Raw genomic sequence first — 23,836 nt, forward strand, 5'->3', positions numbered from 1 at the left:
TGAGAGATGCAAATACAGTGGTCGACACTATGACAAAGATGGTGAAACTTCATTCACTTTTAGAGGAGTTTAACAGTAATCTTAAACAGGAGGACTGTATCTCTATTTAAATAATTTTTTTATTTTGTTTGTTTTGTTTTTCTTTGTCTAATTTATTTAAGTAAAAAAAATTTATTATAATTATTATACTAGAATTAAAGCTTGTTCTTAAACTCTTTACAAATATATATGTATAAATTATCATAAAAAAATCTCATATTGGCAAAAAGAAAAAAACTCATTTATTTTTTTTCATATGAGACCATTTTTTACTAGCTATGGAAATTATCTTTGCCTTAAAATAAAAACTGAGGGTACTCATTTTACTGTTTTGTGTCCACTTCTAAAATGATAATGATTACTTTACTTGGGAGATAATAATCCCCCATTATAACGGTTGATTTTGGACTTAACTAATGTATGTTGGATTGAGTTTCTAGAAGTAGGGCATGGAGTAAAATGACATTTGGCACTTTTGGATTAAACTTTTTCTGCTTACTAGGAACAAAAGCTTGATAAAGTTTTTCAACAACTTATAGGCTTGAAGTACGTTTCACTTTATTTTTATCAGCAATTATAATTGCAAATCAGTGGGAAATGGAAAATGGTGTTAGTTTAGTATTAAATTGACCAATCCAAAATTTTCGATTATTCTCACTTTTCATTGTGTATTATGACCCTTTCACTTTTTGAAAGCTGCAAAAATATCCATTCATCACATGTCACACCCCAAAAAATATCATCCCTAGAGATATTTGCTCATCTACTTTGAAAGACATTCTATACTTTATCATCGCATATGCCAATATTTGTTGTGAAGCTTCGTTCATTTAAAAGAAAAAGAAAATAAAATGCTTATAATTTAAATCATTGGAAAGGGAAATTAGATATGCTTACAATTTTAATCAATAGAAAAAATAAAATAAAATACTGTTTTGATTTTTAATTTTTTAATTAAGTTTTAATTTTATTTTTGAAATATAATTTATTATTTTAAATATTTTATTTCGTCCAATTTTAATTATTTAGTCAAATATAAAAAATTTTTCCAACGCTATTTTTTTATTATAGTTCTTTTTAAATAGTGACAAAAATTATAACTATAGTTGTCATAGTGATGATTATAGTGATTTAAGACTGAAAGTAGAATAATAATAATAATAATCTTAATAATAAAGGAAATGGATTTTTTTTAGAAAAAAATAGTTTTAGTCGAAAAATAAAAATAAAACAAAATAAAATATTTGAGGTAAAAATATAGTATTTTAAATATTAAGAATGAAATTAAAATTTAACTAAAATAATATTTTATCGTTAGAAAAAATAATTAGATATGCTTACAATTTAAATAATTAGAGAAAGGAAACTATTTCAAAGATAAGGATCAATTTATTTACAACTAGAGTCAACCGAAAAAAAAAAAACTATTTCCTCAATTTAAAAAATTTTGATCCAAATCAAATATCACCTAGTCAAATATGTGAAAACAACCATAATGCCAACCAAAATTAAAGATTGTTAAATGTTCTATAAATTATAATAGAAAGATAGAAACCACTAATATTATTGTTAGTGGAGGCAGATCAAAATTAAGCATAATAATTAAGTTACACCGAACAAGGCAAAATGAAATGAATATTTTCTCTTAATGGATTTTGACTTGTAACGAAACCATGCCCCTTCATTAGTTGACTAATACTCTTTGCTCAACCATAAAGACTTGTAATTTGTCAAGCTTAATATGTGTTCACACATTAGCACCAAGTTCCATTAAAAAACACAAAGAAAAAGATAAAACAATAGATACCGAAGTTGAACTATTTTGGTGGTTCAACCCACCCTATATTAATTTTTTTCTGAGTCTAGCTAAGTATGCAATACAAAGCAAGGAATCCAACCCTATTGATTGTCCATCTAAACTCACCTAACCAAAATTCTAACCTCACTAACCCCTTAAATTGCACCAAACTAAATTCAAATCCAAATCTGAATTAATTCACTGTTTTCACACTCAAAAGGCTTAAAAGCTTAAAACTTGTACACGTGCACATTATCCAAACCATTACCGACTAAGAAGCCCTTAGCCACTCAAATTTGAGCACGTCTTATACTCTCACTCCAAGGGATAGTAACCTAATATAAAAGGAACAAGAAAAAAAAAATTACAACTCCCGAGTTGTGTTATTTAGTGTACTTAATGTAACATTTGATTTTTTTTTCAAATTCTTTTTTTAATGTTATTAATGAGATATCAAGATTGAGATGCTTTAAATAATTCACTTTTTTTTAAATAATTTTTACTAGAAGCATTGGTTAAGATTTACAGTATTAAATTTCTTTTGAAATTTTTAGCGCATTGAACATTTTTTTACTGAAAAGCTTCTAGTTTTAAAATATTAAACAATGCATTTAACAAATTTTTTAATAAAAAAATTAGTCAGAATTTTAGCTATAATAAAAATGAATTGATCAGGTTCAAACAAAATTAATTGAAGGTTAGTTAATTATACAAATACTAGTGCTATGGATAAAATATATAATTCTTGAATAATACATGTCAAATAATATAAATTAGACTTTGGTTCAGTTTGGATAAACAATTTAAATAAATTTTAAAAAAAATTTAAAATATAAATTTTTTATTAATAATAACTTATAAATAAGTTATTTTGTATTTGAATTTTTAGTTATAGAAACACTTATTTTAAAATTGTAGCGTTTGGATATATGATTCAAAATATAATTTTTTACACAAGAGAATGAATATTAAAATAACGATAATGATAAATATCTTTTAATATTAAATGTTAATTTTACACAATCTAATCACTAAAATTACGATTAGATAATTAATTCTTTATTTGTTCTCTTATTAGCTCCAAGTGAATAAAGATGTTTTTATATGTGGTGAATAGTAATAAAATTTTAATTCACAATAATTTTGATGACAATGCCAAAGAAATTATTGTATAGTTAATATTTAGTGTTTTATTGTGTATGATATAGTAAGTGAAAATAAAAAATAAATATAAAATGTGTTATATATGTTTTGTTATTGTTTTTTATTTCTATTACTCTTACTAAAACTCCCTCCTTTTTTATTGGAGTGAAGAAGTTATTTTAACAACTATAAAAGAAAATTACAAGTTATATAAAAATAAAATCATATGAAAAAATAAAATTAAAATTGAAATTTTATATGACGCAATGTTAAATATAAATTTAATAATAAAAATAAAATAATAAAATAATAAAAAATACTTAAAAAAAATATAAAACAAGTGATTTAGATAAAATATTATGTGAAAATAATAGTGGAAGATTATAGATAAAACTCAAAGAATTATTTGTATTCATATGATGCCATATGATTACATGTCTTTACAAAAGACGATTAATTTAAAGTATAATATTTCATATAATTTGTTGTGGCTCCAGGAACATCTAAAATTTCATTTTCTTTTAAAACAAATTAAAAATATTTCTAAGTCTAGAGAGAGAAAAAGAAAGTGCCAACCAAATAACCAATTAAGTAAACCAACCAATAAAAGGACCCTCTTAACTTCAAAACTCGAAGTGCCTTCCAATCTCTCTTACTATATATAAAGGCTGCAATAACATTACCAAAGACTCTGCAGCACTCTGCACCAAAAACAGAGCCTCTAAATCCACTCTTCAATATTTTTTTTTCTCAATTAAAAAACACAAAACAGATGGAGTGGATTAGAGGCCAAATCATAGGCCAAGGCTCCTCAGCCACCGTATGCCTAGCTGGCACCACCACCTCTGCCGCCGTCTGTGCCGTCAAGTCAGCAGAGCTCTCACAATCACAACACCTCCAAAGAGAACAAAAAATCTTGTCCTCACTCTCTTCACCACACATAGTAACCTACAAAGGCTTTGATATCACAAAAGAGAAAAGCAAGCTCATGTTCAACCTCTTCATGGAGTATATGCCCCATGGAACACTCTCTAACCACGGTGGCCGCCTCCTGGAGCCGGCAATCGCACACTACACAAAGCAAGTTCTAAAGGGGCTAGAATACTTGCACTCAAGAGAGTTGGTGCATTGTGACATAAAGGGTAGTAACATCCTTGTTGGTGAAGGTAACTGTGTCAAAATTGCTGACTTCGGATTAGCAAAGAGCCTAAATGAGTCAGCCGGGGTGCCACTGGCTGGCACCCCGGCTTTCATGTCGCCGGAGGTGGCTCGGGGGGAGGAGCAGGGGTACCCTTGTGATGTTTGGGGAATTGGATGCACTGTGATTGAGATGGCCACTGGTTGTTCACCATGGCCTAAAGTTAAGGACCCTGTTTCAATGTTGTACCATGTTGGATATTCCGGTGAGGTTCCTGAGATTCCGGGGTTTCTTTCTGAAGAAGCAAAGGATTTCTTGGAGAAGTGTCTTAGGAGGAATCCAAGAGAAAGATGGAGTGCTAGCCAATTGCTGAATCATCCATTTCTTGGGGAATTCAGTTGCAAAGATGGTGATTGTGTTCTTGGGGAATCCAATAGTTCATCATGGTCTCCTACTAGTATTCTTGATCAAGGATTTTGGAATTCTGTGGAGGAATCAGAATGCCCCATTGCTGGGGATTTTGTTCAAACATGTCGTGTGCATTCCGCTTCTGATAGGATCAAGAAGCTGGCTTTGTGTTCTGGTGACCCCAATTGGAATTGGGAAAGTGAGAATTGGATCACAACTAGAGGGAATAACAATAACGAGAGTTCTTGTTCTTGCATTGGTGGATCAATGATAGCTTCAAATTCAGCTAGTGATTGTTGGTGTGAGGTGGAGAAAAGTAATAATAATAATAATAATAATGACGATGATAATGTTATTAATAGTAATTGTAGAATTAATAGTTGTTTTTATGAGGATTTTAAATGTAGGGATGTTAGGGTTGTAGTAAATAGTGTCAATTTTCAGAAAATGCATCCTTTGACATTAGATATTTTATAGTAATTCAATTACACATTGAATTGAACTTCTTCCTTTTTTTAATTCTCAACGTGCTATTAGATTTTAATAGGTGTTGCAGTTAATGTTCTACGGCCTTTCACGGCTACATGCCTAACTCTTTATTTTGTTTGGTGGGCATGTTGGGTTTAATCTCCTTCACAATTCACACCGTGCAAAATTCAATATATATATATATATACATTAAAAACGGAAAACGATAAAAGTGTTTTCACAGTTAAATGCTTTTTTATCTAATAATAGTAAGTGCAGAGAAAGTAAGGTTCATAGTTTAATTTAATAATAATAGAATTAGTGTCTGATAGACATTCTTTTCCGAGGTGGGGCTATAGAAATATTAGAATGGATAAAAAATATTTATATAATAAAATAAAACTAATAAAATTTTAAGAAGTGTTAAACTGAAATTTACATATAATTTATATTTATATATAAAAAATTAAAATTAGAGGAGTTATTGTCTTCCTTTGCCAAACGTGGCTCCGCCCCTGATTCTTTTATATACATATAAAATGAGTATAGAGATTAAAAAATATATTTTTAATTAGTCAACTTTTTATTATAAGATAAATTTTTAACCCTTATTTTTTGAATAATTTAAAATTTAAAAAAATTGATTAATCGAAAAAAATTAACCCCTTACACGAACTCATGCAAATAATATATATAGTGTTGATGTGAAAAACAAAAAACAATTACATCATTATCCGATTAAATTCCCTTTTTTTTAAATGATAACTTAAGCAGACACAGGAGTAGTTGAGTCCATAGTCTAACAATTATCTTTTGTATATCTCATCTGGGGTTTTAATTTATATTTTTCTCTTCCAATTATTTTTGATATAGAATGCATTTCTATTGGTAGTATATAAATGAAAGTTTTTCAGTTGGGTGAAATAGTTAAATGGTAATAATAATAATGAGAGAAATAGAATATGGTGGGCAGGGGAGGCCACACAATTGGGTTAGCTTTATAGCATACTATACATGAGAATTAACACACACAAACCTAATATTCTTTATTTGTGTTGGTTGATTCAATGTGACATTAAAACTTAGGGAACCAAGGTTAGTGCAATGTCCCAATATTTGTTCCCATTGGTGGTTCTATTTTCTCTTTAGCCATCGTGAGGACACTATTTATCAGCCCTAGGCACTGGCACTTGGTGAATGGTGGGTCTATAATTAATCTCCAAACCTTCCAATTAGTTAGAAGGTAAATCTACTCATGAATTTGTGCCTCCTTCTCTTACCAAACCTGCATTACACAACAGGTCCCAGCTTTTAAAGCAAAGCGAATATGCATCAAATATTACGTTTGGTGGGTTTTCTGTCAATTCCAATACACCAAGATAATGCTAATAATAATATTATTATAAATTATGATAATGCAAATAGGACAAGTTGAAAAACTTTGGGGTAGTGTGATTTGGTCAACCCCCGCTAGTCAATTGAAATATAAATCAAACTTTTGATCTCTGTGTGGTTAGAGAATAGATACAGTTGTTGTAGTTGGCCACGATTTAAAATTTGTGAATGTTAGTTTGGTCAATCAAGGCACTTTCAAAATTCGCATTCTTGTATTTTTAACTTTATTACCTAAGGCTTCTATAAGACTATAAGACTATAATATTGACACTATATATTGTGATGCCCCTCTTCGGAAGCATCTATGCCCAACTTTGGGCTCAAATTGTTGAGAATTGAAGTTGTTTTTGTTCTTTTAAGCACATCCATACAAATAAGCTCAAGTTTTATTTATTTTTCTGTAAATGATTAGGATTCTTATGTTGATTGTCAGATATGGATATGGATATGGGAATTCTAGATTTGTAGTTGTAAGTGCGTGTGCCAGAAATGAATATGTGGCAATTTGCTAGAGAGGTTACGCAATAGAAAAAGTAAAAGAAAAGAGAACAATTTTGAACCGCATGGAGATAGAGGTGCCGAGAACAAATAGGTAGAATCTGCTTTAAGCATGCTTCAACCTTATAAATTTGTAGCCATAAAAAACACAATGGCATACCCAGCCAAATGGTAAATTAATTTTTTTTTTTAAATGAACGATCTATTTTGAAGTCTCATGCATGATTTACATTTATCTTTGGTCAAACCTACATACTTTACCAAAGGAAATTCAATATTAACTATTATTATTATTAGTAATTTGGTCAACTTTATTATTATTATTATTATTGTTATTATTATTATTATTTGTCAATATGGATTACCTTGTTGATTTATTTTTGAGTAAAAAAGCAAAAAAGGAAGAAATAGTTATAGGGAGGTGAGCAAGGCTACACAGAATGACAGAAACAAGATACAAACTAATGTAATTTATATGACAAATTCTCATAAACTCTGATCATCGAATTCCTATGACTATAGGTACCACAAAACAACACGATTTTGAGTCATTGATAAAGAAAAACTAAGTGAAGTAACCATCTGATTCAAATTATCCAAAAACCATCAACCAACATTGTCACAGTTGAGAACTCGCATAGTATTTTCAAGTTATGTCTTTATCCATCTCAAATTCTCAATCACCCTTCTTACCTGCTACACAAAGAAATTACAATACCACGTGTTTACTATTAATTTCTTTACTTTTCTTTTTAGTCTTACTACACTCACCCACACTAGAACTAGAAAGGATCCTATTTTCTTCTGATATTTGAACTCTGGTACAGCTTGACAAGAAACGTACAAATCCTCTCTATCTGTACCAAACCTCAGCTGTTATTAATTTCTTTGCTTAAAAAGAGCATCAATATTTTTTTTAGTCAGTTTATATTCAATTTGGCCCACTTATTATGCCCAATCAAAACTAATATATGTTGGGTCTTATAATAGGCCTATAATCCAAAGCCCGTATTTTATTTCTGCGCTGTATATGTCAACACAAGAGTGATTTGAACATCCAGTGGAATAGATGGCTAAGCAAGAAACTAATGAAATGAAAACTTCCACTAAAAAACGCATAACATACCATGATTTATAAACAAAATTTTGAATACATTTATACTGTACTCAAGTATTCTAGTTCCCTATATAAATAGCATGCGCCTTACAAAAGGAAGCAGCCAAATCAAAAGGAGAAAAATTGCTTTGCGGCATTCATATTTGGACATTCACATTCACATGTTCTTTTTGTTATCAACATGGGAAGAAGTACCTTCCAACTGACTCCGAATATTCTGATTATCTTCCAAGAGGCGATCATATTCCAAAAGTAGACCCTCAGATTGCTTTTTAAGAGCCTCTACCTCACCTTCCAAGGCCTTCACCCTGCTTCTTTTCGCCTCGCATTCGGATTCCAATTGCTTTACTTCGAGTCTCATTGTGGCGATTTCTTCCATCAATGCCTTTTGTTCCTCTGCACGGGCAGTTTTACCTTCCTCAAAACTCCGATTCTGTTTCTTTGCAGCCTCCATGGCCTTCCTAAGTACACGAAGCTCTCGAATGTAATGGTGCAATCTGTCTATCATTAGGGCGAGGAACAGCACAAACCCTGCACACATCATTTACACTAAAAATCATCAACTAAACCGAGGGCTACTTTTGGTATCCATCACTAGCACTGCGTTTGTTTATAAAGATAGGACACTAAAACATAGATACAGAGACACAAAATTGTGTTTCACAAGTGAGACATGGACAGAGACCTTGTGTCCTGAGACACAGAATTAGTAAATTTTGTGTCCTGAGACACAGAATTAGTAAATTTTGTGTCCTTTTGTTTACATAAAAAACACAGAAGCAACTTATCTTTTTATTTTTTTTCATGATCACTATCAAATTTTCATGATTATATCTTTTATTATTTTATTTTTTATTCTAAATTTTGTGTGAAGAAAAAAGAAGATAAATTAAACTTTTTATTATTTGTTTTATTTTATATTCAGTTTAACAAAACACAAAAACAGTATGTTTGTGTCTTTGTCCTTTGTGGCCTGTTCTCACTGTCTTATCTTATCATGTTCTCAGAACTAAACGCAGTCTAACATAACACCAAGACATCAGAAGTCACTCCTTTAAGGGTGGAGCTTTATTATTTAAATTTAACTGAACCCTGGATCCAGCAATTCATTCAGGGAAGAATACCACCAACTAAAGCAAAACAACCAATGGAAACTGAACTTCAAAACACTGAATGATTCAATAATATCTACACAGAAGTATAGAACCAAAATTCAACAGCAATCAACATATGCAAAATTTTGGCTATCCCAAATTGGCAAATTGTTCCGCTCAAGAAACAAAAAATCAGAATACGTTTTAGCTAGATTGTAATTCTAACACTAAACCATACCCACAAAATACCCGTTTCATAATTCAATTCCCCAGTAAAAAAGATCAAAAGACTAAATTCAGTGAGAGAGCATAGAATAAATAGGAATACCCATGAGAGAAGCTTCTAGAATGTGTTTTGACAAGAGGACTTGGTCGGTGGGGTTGATGACGCCAGCTTCAAGATCAAACATGCGGCTCCTGATCTCAGATATGCTGTAGAGAGAGGAGGCGAGCACCACAGCCACGGTACCCGCCACCGTCTTCACCACAACGGGACCCCTACCGCGCTTGAGACGATCAAGGGTGACGATAACAACCTTCCTCAGTGGGGACTTGAACAGAAAGCTCAGTATCACAATTGCCTCTCCCAATATCACTCCATATAGAAGGTGCAACATCTTCTCTCTTTTGTTCTGTTAAAACCCTAGAAAACTTCCAATTTCGGATTCTGAGGATCAATTGAATTTGGCAACGAGTAGATTCTCAATTATTAACAAGTCATAGGAGCAAATTCTACTATAATACGCGGAATTAAGAAAAAACACGCGTCAAATATTCAAATGTTTAAATATTGAATTTTTTTTGTCTCTTTTAAATCAACATTTAAAAAAAAATTAGTGTAATAAAATTAAATAAGTCCTTATTCAACTTGTAGCATTAATAACTATAGATTTTATGATTAAAAACTTTGTTAATATAAATTTTGTTCCTCGAATTAATAAAATAAAAGAAAAAATAAAAAAATAGCATGTAAGAATTTTTTTAATAGTATAAATAAAACTTTTTTATTTAGAATATCAACTATTGTAAGTTATAAATAAAAAGAAACAGTGTTTGTATTTTTTATATATTTTTATAATTATGATATATTTTTTTATTTTTATCAATTATTTTTTTATATATATATAAGTGGGTTGCATAAAGTCACGGAAAAAAGGTCGATCCCATAATGGTACACGGTACACTCGCCTTGTGTTGATGGGTTTTTAATATCATAAACTAAAAATACAAAAAAATGTTTTTATTATTATTTTTTATGTAATATTTAGCTAACTTATATCCTAAAACGACATATTAAAATTATAAAACAAAAAAGTTTTTATTAAAGATATAAAAAAATTAAATATTTAATATATTTGTTTTGTATTCATTAAAAAAATTACTTAAAAACTTTACTAATAATAATTTAAGATACATGTTAACTAAATCTTTTTAGATATATTATTTTGAATTTAATTTTGATACAATATAAAAAATTTTACATACTTATTTAATTACATCTATTCTTTTAAATACTATTTACGCAATTAATGTGTCAAAAAATTATTTTTGATAATGTATTATTATATAATTAGATGTACTTATAAAACTGTTTTATATAGTTGATACATTAAAATTAAATTTTAGTATTTTATAGTATAAATTTTTTTTATATTTTCATTTTTTTAATATTTTTATACAAAAAATATAATATATAATATAAATAAATAATTATTAGATGAGTGTGGTTTCTCTTTGGGTTGTCTAGAACTCTGGATGAGTGGGGGTTAAATGTGTTGTGTTGTTGACTAGCAGTAACTAGTTTCAAAACTACTTGCATAGTTGCAGTACATTCTTAATTTCGTATTTGTTTTTAGATATTAGAACTGAGATTTGAAATTTGGTATTATATTTAATAATTAGGAATTGAACTAAAATTTTAATTTTAAAATATAAAATTTTAATTTCTTATTACATTCTTAATTTTGTATTTATTTTCAAATATTAAAACTGAGATGGAAGGATTGAAAATCAGTATTATATTTGATAATTAGAAATTGAACTAAAATTCACAAAAAATTAAATTTTTAAAGATAAAAACTAAAATTTTAATTTTTTTATAATAATTATGAATATTAAATAAATATTTTTATTTTATTTTATTTTTATATTTATTTTAAATTAAATAATATATTAAAAAATAATTTAATTTTTATATTTTATACCAAATATAATACTAAAACTTAATTTAATCTCAGTTTTTTATCTGTGGCTGGCAGCCTAATAGACTAATACCTATCTTCCCAGTTCCCGCCCTCCAAAGTCCAAAGTCTAAAGTCCAAAGTCCAAAGTCCCAACTCTCTCCTTTCTTCTTTATTATTATTTGGACCAATATAGAACGACCATTTTCCTTTCGCAGTCGGCATGCTATGCATTTTCTCTGGTTTGATCTAAGTTAACTGTCTAACTGTCCGCATAGGAAAAGATGCGGAGTTAACTATGTACGCAAGGAGTGGGGATAGTAAAATAAAACAAATTGAAGCCACACATGGCAAATTTTCTCCCACACAGGGTTTGACAAAACAAAATAAAATAAAATAAAAAAACAATTATATTGAAAAGCAAAAGGATAATCAAACCATTCAAACAATGAACTAAATCAGGATCTCTTTAGTCTGTAATATCTGACGCAAATAACGGACTCATGGGGATAACAAAAAATCTTCTGGCGTGAATATGCTTTACGTTGAAATTCTGAAAATTATTACAATTGGGGCCCCGTTATTCCACGGGGAAGATTGAATTAGAATATTGAGAGCTTCAAAATCCCCACTGACACTCGACGGCACACTGCCGCATTTACATGGGCAGAGGCAAAAGGCACAGCGGAGAAATATGTATACCCTATCATGTGTATTTACAGCTAATGCATTTACATTGCCACCATAAACTTTCAAAAATAATCGGGTTGCCACAGAATGCATGGCATAATTGTGGGGTCTCATAATTTTTCTACCTAAAAATTAGTTCTGCAAAATGGATAGCAGGAAGGCCTTCAACAAATCCTCCTACCAAATTAGAAGCCGGCACCTACCTATGTACCAAATAGGAATTTCAAGTCTCCCTCCGTCAGTTTTCCCAGAGCATCAGAAGAGCCACCTATAATCCTGTTAACAGAGGGAGAAAAAATTAGAGATAGTATGTTACAAAATGAAGAAACTTCTACACCATTTTACATCACACTTACCCTTCAAACACTAGTTCCTTCTTCTGTTGCAGATTCAAAATCCTCTCCTCAACAGTGTTCTCAATTATAAATCTCACAATTCTATACATGAAAATGGATGTCAGAGACCATTCAGAAGAGGACGACACCAACCTATCTGTATTTCATTCATTTTTACATTTTCTGATTGGGAAAAATTAAGCGCAAGGAGCAATACCTTATAGGTTTAAATTGTCCTATTCGGTGAATTCTGTCTTGAGCCTGACGCTCCGCAGCTGGGTTCCACCAAGGATCCATAAGGAAAACCTGATCGTGCCCAATTAAGCCACAAATTAACATAGGTTTAGCAAAGACGAAGAGAAACAGAGGATGGATAAAATGACCCTAGAGAAAGTCCAAAAACCAACAGAACAAAAATGCCACATCCATCAATTACAAGATAATTTAAAGAACTATTTTAAAAGAAAAGTATAAGGAAGGTAGAACTACAACGCACAATGTCAACCATGTAAAACATCACAAAGGGGGATATCAAAATGAGGAATAGCTCACATGTGATGCTACAGTCAAATTGAGTGCAACGCCTCCGGCCTTCAGGCTCATGAGAAAAATCCTGCAGTCTGGATCATTGGTAAACCTCTTAATGGCAGCATCTCGGGCAGTCATTGTCATATTTCCATTCAATTGAACACAAGATACCCCAGACTGTAATTAACACATCATGTTATCATCCTCTGATGTATTTTCGCTAATAAACAGAAGGAAACAATTAAATTCACCTTATTCAAAGAGAAGTTTATTAGATCCAAGAATGATGCGAACTGACTAAAAACAATCCCTTTGGCAGAACCATCCCTTTCGACCATAGATCTTATTTCTTCTCGCTGCAACCATTCAACTTATTCCGGGTCAATATAATATAAGATTGTAAACGGTAAGCATAAAGCAGTCAAATTAAGATTGAACACTAATTGTTTATCCAGCAACTATATAAGCATTCTTTCTGCCTCCTGGCAAACTAGCCTTTCACACTTTCTCCTTCCCTTCCCAGGCAACATAAGAAACTTAATGACCATTACTTTCAGTAGATTGATCTTTCAGTAGACATATGCACAAACAATTTTCTCAAAGCAAAAAAGCATATAACCAAACCAAATCTTATTCTAACAAAAGTAACAACTAACAAGCATGCTACAATTGAATTTTCCTCAGCAGCACAAACCAATTCAGCCCTTTCAGATTGTTACTTCTCATCAATCACCATCATATTCATCGTATGAAACCACCTGGCAGGCCAGCATTACTTGTACAGCCCTTAACAGTCCGAAGGTTACCTTATATCCTAATATTCGAGTTCTAGAACATGAAACCAAAACATTGATACAACAAAGCCGATGCTAACTGAAATTTGAAAAGAAAACATTACATACCAAAGCCTCTATTTTAGTACTTGTCTGAAAGTTCTCAAGCTGAATTCTGTTTAAAATGCTTGAGGATCTGAATCCCTTAATAGTGGTTTTATTTGCCTGGTACCCAACATCCTTGTGGGAAGTTAAATCAACAGTAGGTAATTGAGAGCATGAAGGGCATGATACTTGTCCCAAAGCAGTAGAGAAATCTATCAAGCATGTCTTGCAAAATCTATGCTCACAAGAGGTAACCTAAAATGGTGACAAGTACCATCCACACACTAAAATTAGCAATAGTTACTCTTCTAAATACAGAACGAGTTCAGAAAAATAAAGTGATAAGAACATTAAGAATACTTAGAAGAAAAGACAAACTTACCACAGGATCTTCCACTGGTTCATGACAAATGCCACATGCTTGTTCTTCAGCAGTAGAATTACTAGCCACATGGCCACCTTGTCGTGCCGCAGCTTGAGAATATACCACAAGGTATGGATGATCAACAGCCTGAACATTTATGCAATATTAATACTAAATGTATCCGTAATTTTTCAACAAAGACCAAGAGAAGATTCCCAATATTCCACATGAAATATAAGGTCTGAGGCAAAAAATGAAAAGCATATAACATTTATTTTTTTTCAAAATGAGTAACCATATATTAATTATTCTTTCAAATAAATGATTAATTATACTTTAATAACGTTGAACTGATTTTTGATAAGATATTTCACACAAGTCATTCGCAGATTAAAATACTTAATGCAATATCACAGCACATTGTCCTTTTTACATATTATTGAGATTTTTTGCAAAAAAATTGACTAAATGTTATCTTGTGATGTTCTAGAAGTGTACTTTACAAAAGTTTTTAAGTTAAATGCTGATTAGAATGATTGGAAAAAGTCAAAACAGTTAGAGAAATTTAAAAACTCAGATCTATGTGATTCAACATAGAGAATATTATAGTATGGCATGATCATAAACCATATCATTCTTCTACATACAAAATAGGGAATACGTAACATGCATCACAGTGATCAAAAGAAACATTATTTTTGCTTTGGTAGAGTAGTTGTTCACCTGACGCAGCCGTGTGAGAAGATCAAATATATGAGCATAATTATTCATCAGTGTATTAGATTCGACATACCTGAAATGGAGAAAGCATACCAACAAAACTAAGCCGAGATTACATAGGCAAACAAAAAATGAAAATATTTGGTTAGGAGTTAGGACTTTTGGAACTGTATTCCGGATTAAAATAGAAGGAAATATCCTATTTTAAAAGAAGAATTTTACTGAGACGAAGAGAAGAAGAATGTGACTCACGTATTAAATTGTGCCTGACTTTCATTGTATAATGACTCATAATAGTCTTGCTCTTTTATATCCAGAAAATCCCTTCTCAGTGAGACCTGCAAAGAGAGACCATGAAGAAATAAACTTACTCCCTATCAATGGTAAAAATTCAAGAGTTAACCCCGTGATAAAACAACTTACAATTCTAGGAGGAAGTGCAAGATCAGCAGCCCTGCCTATTTTAGTGCGCCTTAGTAGTATGTTCTTCAGAACTTTGTGTTTAAGCAAGACCATAGCTCTATTACCCCGCCCATCATAGCTACTTAGAGAGGATTGAATTGGTGTGGAAACATACTAATCAAGATTAAAAGTAAATAATACAGAACATGTCAACTTTCTACTGAAACACTTTCTACAAAATCATGGACTTGTTTTCTGTCAGTCTTATCCTTTAATATGGTGAGCACAACACAGACTAATGAAATGCAGAACTTACTTTATTCCACCAACAGAAATGTCTAACTGAACTGTGGCTGCAGTCTGGACATTGTTTGGAGCTGTACAAAGGCATCAGGATAACAAACATAGTTGATCTTTTAGTAATAAATCCAGATAACTACATATAAGTCTAACCACTATACACACCTGTGATCAAGGGTCCTGCAATCACAGTCCATGCACAAGTAAAATGAATATGGAGTTATTTGCAGGAACCGTACCTGTATACATGGCATTGCAATTAAGAAATTATAATATCTTCAAAACATAAACTTGATCACCGAACTTTTATAACAAAAAAAGGACCGCAAACTTACCAGAGAATACAGTTCTCCAACACGGTTCTGAATGGGAGTGCCACTTAAAGCCCATTTGTAGGAAGACTCTAAAGCAAGAACTGCTTTTGCTGTGTTACTATGTCTGGACTTTATGTAGTGTGCCTATTATTTACATATTAAAAAAAGTCAATAAAATAGCAGAGTCAAGCCTAAGTGAAGTTCGGTTCATTGCAATCAAGATTACAGTTAGTGCTGGCAACAAATGTCAAATTATATTCTATATAAAAGTGACGTTACAAAATTGAAAAATTTTGCATTACGGCTTCAAGCCATAACCATATTTTCTTCATTTTTTATTTTCTATCAAAGAATAAGTCGGCAATAGTCAAGAACAGAGAAATTAGAAACAACAGAAGGATATAAAATGTCTCGATAGATTTTAAATGAAAAATTACCAGGAGCTCTAAAGCATAACACAATACAATTTGCAACACAACTGACCTCGTCCAATATAATCCGCAGCCATTTAACAGCATGAAGAAGTGACATACCCCTGTGTGTGGCATTTGCATCTTCTGCGTCCATGCTCAGTTCATTTTCACTACAAGACATCTTACTCACACCTTCTTTGTACATCCCTCTAGTGACTTCTGTTTTCTTCTTAACTTGCCTTGATTGTTTTTCCTTAGGAGGCATCATAAACTTCCTGTACTCAGACTCAACAGTAGAGTACGTAGTTATCACAAAATCATAATCCAAGAACTGTTCAATACTCTTCCCTCTCCTTGCCCCATGATAAACGAGCACCTTGGTGCTTCCTTTGATGGTAAACCGATCAATCTCATTAACCCACTGAGTAACAGCGACAACAGGACAAATGACAAGTGTTCCTTTGATCGCAGGCAAGATTCCAGATAAAGAAGGTGAATGCGATAGTATGGGTTCAGCTGGTGCAGAACTACTTTGCATCAATTCACGTTTGGCAAGGACAAGTGCTATTGCTTGAATCGTCTTTCCCATTCCCATTTCATCTGCAAGGATGCCACCTCTAGTATCAGAATTTTCCTGTTTCAAAGCCCAGGCTAACCATTCCTTTTGGTACCTAAGTAAAGGCATAGTCAGATCAGAAGATGCCTCAGCAGTTTCTGTCAATACTTCATTCTGATTATCTAAGTCAGCATCTTCTGAAAAATTCTCATCAATCCATCTTTCTTGGTCATTTTCCCATACTTGCCATAGCAGCTTTGGCTTTTTCCCTTTTCTTTTTTTTCTATTTTTCTTCTTTTTCGTTCCAGTCAAATCATGGGGAACTGATTCCTGCTGAGTCATTGAGCATTCATTCATATCTGCATTGTCCACCACTCTATCAACATCATTTGGTCCTCTATTTTTCACGTGAGAACTTCTTGCATTACTGAACTTTGGCTTTTGCCTTTTTCCATGCTCATAATAATCAGAAGTGTCACAACTGCTACTACTTGACCCTGGTTCTTGATTGAAGTTATCTAGCAATCCTGCATGAAATTTTATTTATTGTTTAAGACAAGCTATCAGGATTAATATCTCATTGCAGTATGTAAAGTCTCCGTTTTTGTTCAAAAGATTCCAGGAAATAAATTCCTTGGAAACTTTACTCTGGTTTCATTCACACTGTATCCAATTCCATTGTCAAAGGTTAAACCATAACCTTATGCAGAGGTACACACCATCTCATGGAAATTCATGTGTAAAGATCCTCAAACATTTAAGTGGCGTCATTTTGCTTCAAAATAGAGGAAGTTCACATTCGAAAACCAAGCAGCCCATATCATAAAATGAAAACATTCACTGATTTAACCAGACGAAGACAATATACCTTCGTAACTAGAATTTGAATATACAATAGAATCAGAATCAGAATCAGAATCAGAATCAAAATCAGAAGATATAGTGTGAATATCTGCATAGTTAACACTGGTGCCTCGGCCATCAGCTTCAGCTTCAGCTACAGGCTGCTGGTCGTTCCCTGTTTTACCAATTCACACACAACAATGACAACCAATCAGTGTTACGAAACCAATCAAACCATTTAACAGCAACAAAGCTTGCTGGTTCAACAAAAAAAAAAAACGTTAACATCAAGCACCTTTCATGTTCTCGTTTTCAAACTTTCCATCGCCAAAATTATTTACCAAGAATATAAATAACGCACATTCCGCGTGAAACAAAGCAAAAAAGAAACAAAACAAAAAAGACACGATACATATTCAAGAAACGAACAAAGAAGAAAGGCAAGAGAAAATGACGTCAAAAGTTCGGAACATTCACTTTATTCGGTCACTTTCTCCCATCATCCAGGCACTTTTCTCAGCAAATAAGACAGTCGCAATTCGAAAATCTAAATTCAAACCACACACAGTGGAAAGAAATGATACGAAATAGAAAAACGAAAATCGCGAGAGATAAAGAATATAGGAAACTGTACCATTGGAACGGCGTGGACGAGGATGAAGCACCATTAACGAACGCGACGGAGAGAATTAGGGTTTCGAATTTGAAGAATTCTCAAACGATCAATAGAGGGAGAAAACGATTTGAGCAGTGAAAAAAGAACGCCCACTTTGTGCACAGAGAATGCTGGCAGCGTTTCGGTTTCTGTCACTTAAACGGCGGGAACTAAGTAAGTGCCCTTTTTTTTAACAACTACTAAGTGGCCACTGGCCAAGCGTAAGGAGTTCGGTTCCACTGCGTTAAGGACTACCAAAGAGAGTTTGAGTTGGCGCGCTCCGAGCCAATGATTTATTTGACTTTCAATGGGGGCACACGTTGTGAATGAGGGTCTGCGTTCTTAACGGTTAGGGTCTGTTGGTTTTATCGTTATGTACTGTGTGAACGGTGGGTTTGCTTTTCCACGTTTTGTCTCGTATGGCGTCGTTCTGATGCATCATCGCTTTTATATCTCCCAACCTCTTCCGAGTTTTAATAATTGCCATATTTGAGTATGACATTCAAATTGTGTGACAGTGCGTGACTTTTCTCTTTACTGCCCTGGTATTTTAATAAATTAATTGCTTAATTAATTACTCTTTTAAACTCCATATTTTCCATTTTGTAATGAGAAAATATTTTATGTATAAATCAATTTTACATTGTTGCCCAATTGAAATTCAATATAAATTAGAAATGACAGTAGATAAGCGTTGTTTTGACACTAGATAACCATGATAGTATAGATCATTTTTCCTTATTTAAAAATTATAGTTTCAAATTATTTTACACTAGTATTTTTTGTCGTTGACATATAAATATACTATTTTAATTTTTAAGACTGGTTTTTAACAAAATCGCACTCCATTAAACAATTTAAAAGTTATTTTAAAAAATGCTTTTTTAAGCATAGTTATTTTAACAGTGTTGATGATTCATGAATCTGAAAATAAAATTAACAATTCATGGGGGCCTATGGGAAAATAATTAATTATCATGACGGATTTTCAGCAAATAAATAATTCTATTTTCATACATTTGTGGCAATATTTAGATTTTTCCAATAATTGTTTGCTTGATATAGGCAAGTTTTACCTTAAGTAATGTTCTCCTTTATAATTTGTAGCGATATTTAGATTTTTAAATAATTTTTTTTGCTTTATCTAAACAAGTTTAGCTGTAAATGTTTTTTTTCTATGATTCATGAAATTTTATTAAATTATTATTGTTATTCTAGTGTATCACATAGAGATAGAGATATTCATACATACACATATCCATCAGTTTTGAAGAAAAAGAAAAAATTTTAATAAAAATTTAAAAAATGAGTAGAAAAAATCTAACATCATTAGTGTTCTTGTTGTATAGAAAAAAAAATTATGAAACAAAAATGTGTATAATAGTATACTTAATTTGAAATTTAATGTAATTCATTATAAAATAATTTATAATTTATTATAGTTAGAGTTGATCAAGAAAAAAATAATGCATTTTTCACGGTATCTTTCAGTTCTCGAAAAGTCAAAGTCTAATCTGCAACTGAATTCGATTTAAAAATCTTTTGTTAGTCAATGAATTGTTATATACACAAAGAGAAAGTATAGGAGAACAATATTTTTTCTAAACAACGATAAACGATAAGTTAAAAACAAGTTAATTTTAATTTTAAAATTCAAATTTTGAATTAATTAAGTTTATTCATGTTTAGTGAATTGAAAATACTTAGAATATAGTCTATGGTCTATAATTACATTGTTCACAATCTTCCTTATTTACCTAAGGAAATTGACACAAAATATAATTCAAACCCTCAATTTAAGTAATGACTACTTGATGAACTCAAATTGATTGGATCAATACATATCATAACCCAGACACGCACGCACAAACTTTTCTTAAGTTTGAAATTATGGTAAAGTATTATTCTATAATAATCATATCATGAGCTGATGAACTAATATTTTGGTCGACTAAAAGATAACTTGTTAGATTTTGGGGTGGGGCAGGGGGATTGAGGCGATGAAGTGAACTAGTGAAGTAAATTGCAATATTTCATTAACAAGTTTGTTTCGTTTTGGGATCTATAATTTGACGAAGAATTTATCAAAGAAGTATATAAAAACATCCATTGATTATATATAATTCAACAAATACTAATGTCCTGGCTGCCGCAGATTTTACAATGAGTAAGAGAGAGCAATCATAGCATAGCAACATAGATATAAGATGGTACCAAAGAAATAAGGCTTGAGCTAAGCCTTGAATGGAAATGAATAATTTGTTGTTGACTATGATCTTAGATATTATTAAGGGTGGCTATGGCCTATAGCCCGGCCACAGAGCAAAGCATTACTTGGTATAGGGTACTCATCCCTCCATGAATTTGCAGGAGAATACACACGAAGGTAAAATTGCTGCCCCAAATATTGACGAGCCCAATTCTCTGACCTCACATTCCACATTCCTACGTTGTCCAAAGGTATGTATACTGCACTCCATGATTTGGGATACACCTATACATAATCACAAAAAATTGAATTATAAAATTGTGCATAATCGCCTATACATAATTTTTACTATGATATACCTGAACTGTGCATCTAGAAATTGTGTCCCTCAAATTGTAATTTAATCTGCTTGCAGCTGACCACTGACCTCCATCCATTCTGAATGTTGTATATTAGTAATTATTAGTACTGTTGTTATAAAGAAGAGAATATAAATGGTATCATATTTGCAGAAACAGAGAAAATGAAGTTAGTTGGACTTACCCTACAACAAAGAAGTTGTGGCCATCAATATGCCAAGATTGCACATTGTCTTCAGGATTCTCAAACACAACCTCCACATAGCCGCGAAAATCAGCAGCCATGACAGAGGTCTGGAGGTAACCCCCGCCGCCTGTGGGATTATCCGGGATGCTTCCGAGGCTGAACACCCCCGAGATCTTGAAGTAATCCGCCAGCTTCAGTGGCGTATCGGCGGGGATGAACGAAACACTGTTCACAGCATATCTCTGCTTCCCATTGATAACTGGTGCAGAATTTTGAAGCCTAATTGTGCGGGTTGTGTTTATCATACCATAATGATAAGATCCTTGTGGATTAGGCCTTGGTCCACTTGCTGTCAGATTTCGCCTCAGAGAGCGAGCTTGTTCCAGGGACCAATCAATTTGAGTTGTTAGTCCAATAGTGGCAGGACCGGCAACAGTTCCGGCCGAGTTGCTGTATCGGAAAATGGAGGTAGCGTTCAAGACTTGAGAGGTGAATCGAGAGGTGACAACGATGTAGTAGTCTTGAGGTGGTTGATCGGCAGTTACCAACACCGACATACTCTGCCCCAAATGGATGTCAAGCGAGTCATACGTGTTCTGAAGAGTGTGAATGCCTTCCACCTCAACTAGCAGCATCTTATGCCCTTGGATTCTGAAATTGATGGAAGTCCCAATCCCCACGTTTGATATCCTGAATCTGTAAGTTTTTCCTGCCAATCAAGTAAACCAATAAGTTTCTTTATGTCAAGTCTTTTTTCTGTCAGCTTAAACTTTTGGAGAAATAGTTTTTATACCTTGATCAACTGTAAAGGTGTATCCATTGGAACCGCGACCATTGATGATAAGACCGTCAGGGAAAGGAAGGTCGCTTCCGCCGTCTAAAATTGCTCTCAAATCCTGCAAGAGTCAATACAGATATAACATTACATCGAAGACTTTTTTTTATCTGTTTTAACTTGATGCATTAGAGCTGCTTACAGTGTGATTTCTCTTGTACCAGTCTCCTGCCAATACGGTGAAATCCCCGGCTGGAGGATCAAATGGTACCGGAATGACAGAGCGACTGTTAATTTTGAAGCCGCCGTAGCCGCCGGCCGCCTTGTGGAATGCGAGGGAGGGGAAGTAGAAGTAGCTGCCAATCTGATCCTTTACTTGAAGAACATAAGTAAAGTTGCTACCTGGTGGGATTGGACAATTGGTACCATACACTCCATCCTGCCATGAATTCCTTCTCTGCTGCACTCCATTCCTATATACAAATATCACACCATCTTAATATACGAGTGTCTGTTGTTAGTGTGTGTTGTCAGTGTCTCTGTGTTCTTTCTGTCAAGATGAATACAAAATACACTAATTTAATGTATTTGTGTCTCTGTATCCCTGTCTCAATGTCCTGTGCATGTAAATAAACGCAGCCTAAGTTCATGATGATGTCCATCAATGCACAGCACCATTTAGTTTTAATTTCTTAAGTTATTTTCTCTAATCTACAAGAGAAAGCAAAATAGTTTATCCATTTTGCCATCACAAGTGCAAATTATTTTCAACAATTTTATAAGTCAATCAGGTTAAAGAACTGCTGTTTGAATCTGAGGAATCAATCAATAACCATAAATCAGATAAGTAAGATAGATAGTTTTAGCAGTTATTAAAATTGAATTTCACTTGCTAGATCTAATACTAAATGGGGTCACGTCACATGGCATGTTCACCTAATCAACAAACAATGATACATTTTTCTTTTTTGTCCAAAATGGGCATCATTTCAAACTAACTTTGCAAATGTACTCTCTCAAGGTAATCACAATAATTTGCATCAGAAAGTAATTACAATAATACCAACAAAATAATTTAGAAGACTAGTTATCCATATCTGGTTATCAAGAATGGATTAAAGAAGAAAAGTTACCAAGAGATAAGGAAAGGTTCATCTAAGCTATTGTAGACATTGATGATCAAATTATCATTAGTGACAGATTCAATCTGCGGCCCTGGGAACTGCCCATTTATCAATATCCCCTGCCATTTCATTCATGTAACAAACGATTAACAACATTCTTAAACTAACAAAAACAAAACAAAGACTTGCAATAATACATAAATAAAGAAGAAAAATGAAAAAAAGGGTACCTGTTGTTTAACACCAAGAGGATAAATATCTCCATAGGTAACATTCCAAGTGTAGAACCTATAAGGATCTTCACCAATTGAACATGTCACAAGAATCTGCACCACTAACAAGAGACACCACACTCTCATGAAGCAACCCATTTTTTTCTCGCTCTCTGAAAACCTCTCTCACTAAGATAATGTAACACTATTTCTCAACTTTGAAGTAATTGAAACCAACAAACAAAACAAAACAAACCAAGCAAGCACTTTTCTTTTGTTTAAAATAATAACACTTCTCTTTTTCCCTTTTGCTTTGGAGCCTAGAGCTTTTCTCCAAAGAAGAAGAGAAAAGAAGCAAGCGGTGTCGGTGAGTGTTAGCTTGTTTTTGAGCAGAGAAGTAATGTAATGAAATAATGAAGCAGGGCTAGTTGATGGTTATGTTTATTGAGACTCAGTCTCAGACTCAGAGACTGTTGTGTTGTGCTTTTGTCATGCAATGTAATCTATGATATATGAGCTGTATCCACCATTTCAATATTCTTAAAAAGAGTGTCAGTTCTACACCGAAATTATTGACCCTTGTATTGCACCCATGTTGTTCATCAACAATATTGAAATTGATATCAAACCTGCAACCAAGATAAGAAATAATAATGCATAAATCCTGACAATGATTACTTTTTTATCTAAAAAC

The 23,836-nt window shown here is 32.5% G+C and overlaps 4 protein-coding genes across 4 annotated transcripts; 1 reads left to right on the forward strand and 3 right to left on the reverse strand.

Annotated features, from left to right (window-relative positions):
* The first annotated feature begins 3,646 nt into the window (after positions 1-3,646).
* On the forward strand, positions 3,647-5,047 carry LOC130945172 (mitogen-activated protein kinase kinase kinase 18-like). Its single transcript, XM_057873866.1, has one exon. The coding sequence runs from the start codon at positions 3,753-3,755 to the stop codon at positions 5,001-5,003; it is 1,251 nt and encodes a 416-aa protein (XP_057729849.1). The 5' UTR covers positions 3,647-3,752; the 3' UTR covers positions 5,004-5,047.
* A 2,926-nt stretch (positions 5,048-7,973) lies between these two features.
* LOC130945352 (uncharacterized) lies at positions 7,974-9,816 on the reverse strand. Its single transcript, XM_057874081.1, has 2 exons — positions 9,427-9,816; positions 7,974-8,535 (listed from the first exon to the last, which is right to left on the reverse strand). Exons 1-2 carry the CDS (start codon positions 9,713-9,715, stop codon positions 8,162-8,164), a joined length of 663 nt encoding a protein of 220 aa, XP_057730064.1. The 5' UTR covers positions 9,716-9,816; the 3' UTR covers positions 7,974-8,161.
* Positions 9,817-11,746: 1,930 nt separating this feature from the next.
* LOC130944062 (DNA repair protein RAD16-like) lies at positions 11,747-18,670 on the reverse strand. The gene is made up of 16 exons (XM_057872198.1): positions 18,256-18,670; positions 17,647-17,796; positions 16,293-17,305; positions 15,831-15,953; positions 15,661-15,734; positions 15,512-15,572; positions 15,217-15,369; positions 15,046-15,131; positions 14,797-14,866; positions 14,092-14,220; positions 13,734-13,964; positions 13,083-13,187; positions 12,856-13,008; positions 12,521-12,609; positions 12,325-12,405; positions 11,747-12,244 (listed from the first exon to the last, which is right to left on the reverse strand). Exons 1-16 carry the CDS (start codon positions 18,287-18,289, stop codon positions 12,172-12,174), a joined length of 2,625 nt encoding a protein of 874 aa, XP_057728181.1. The 5' UTR covers positions 18,290-18,670; the 3' UTR covers positions 11,747-12,171.
* A 1,686-nt stretch (positions 18,671-20,356) lies between these two features.
* On the reverse strand, positions 20,357-23,627 carry LOC130944986 (L-ascorbate oxidase homolog). The gene is made up of 7 exons (XM_057873616.1): positions 23,161-23,627; positions 22,940-23,049; positions 22,009-22,279; positions 21,825-21,927; positions 21,029-21,740; positions 20,845-20,923; positions 20,357-20,770 (listed from the first exon to the last, which is right to left on the reverse strand). The coding sequence occupies exons 1-7, from the start codon at positions 23,299-23,301 to the stop codon at positions 20,564-20,566; spliced, it is 1,623 nt and encodes a 540-aa protein (XP_057729599.1). The 5' UTR covers positions 23,302-23,627; the 3' UTR covers positions 20,357-20,563.
* Positions 23,628-23,836: the final 209 nt, after the last annotated feature.

The sequence above is a fragment of the Arachis stenosperma genome, chromosome 8 (assembly GCF_014773155.1).
Source record: "Arachis stenosperma cultivar V10309 chromosome 8, arast.V10309.gnm1.PFL2, whole genome shotgun sequence".
Classification (NCBI taxonomy): Eukaryota; Viridiplantae; Streptophyta; class Magnoliopsida; order Fabales; family Fabaceae; genus Arachis; species Arachis stenosperma.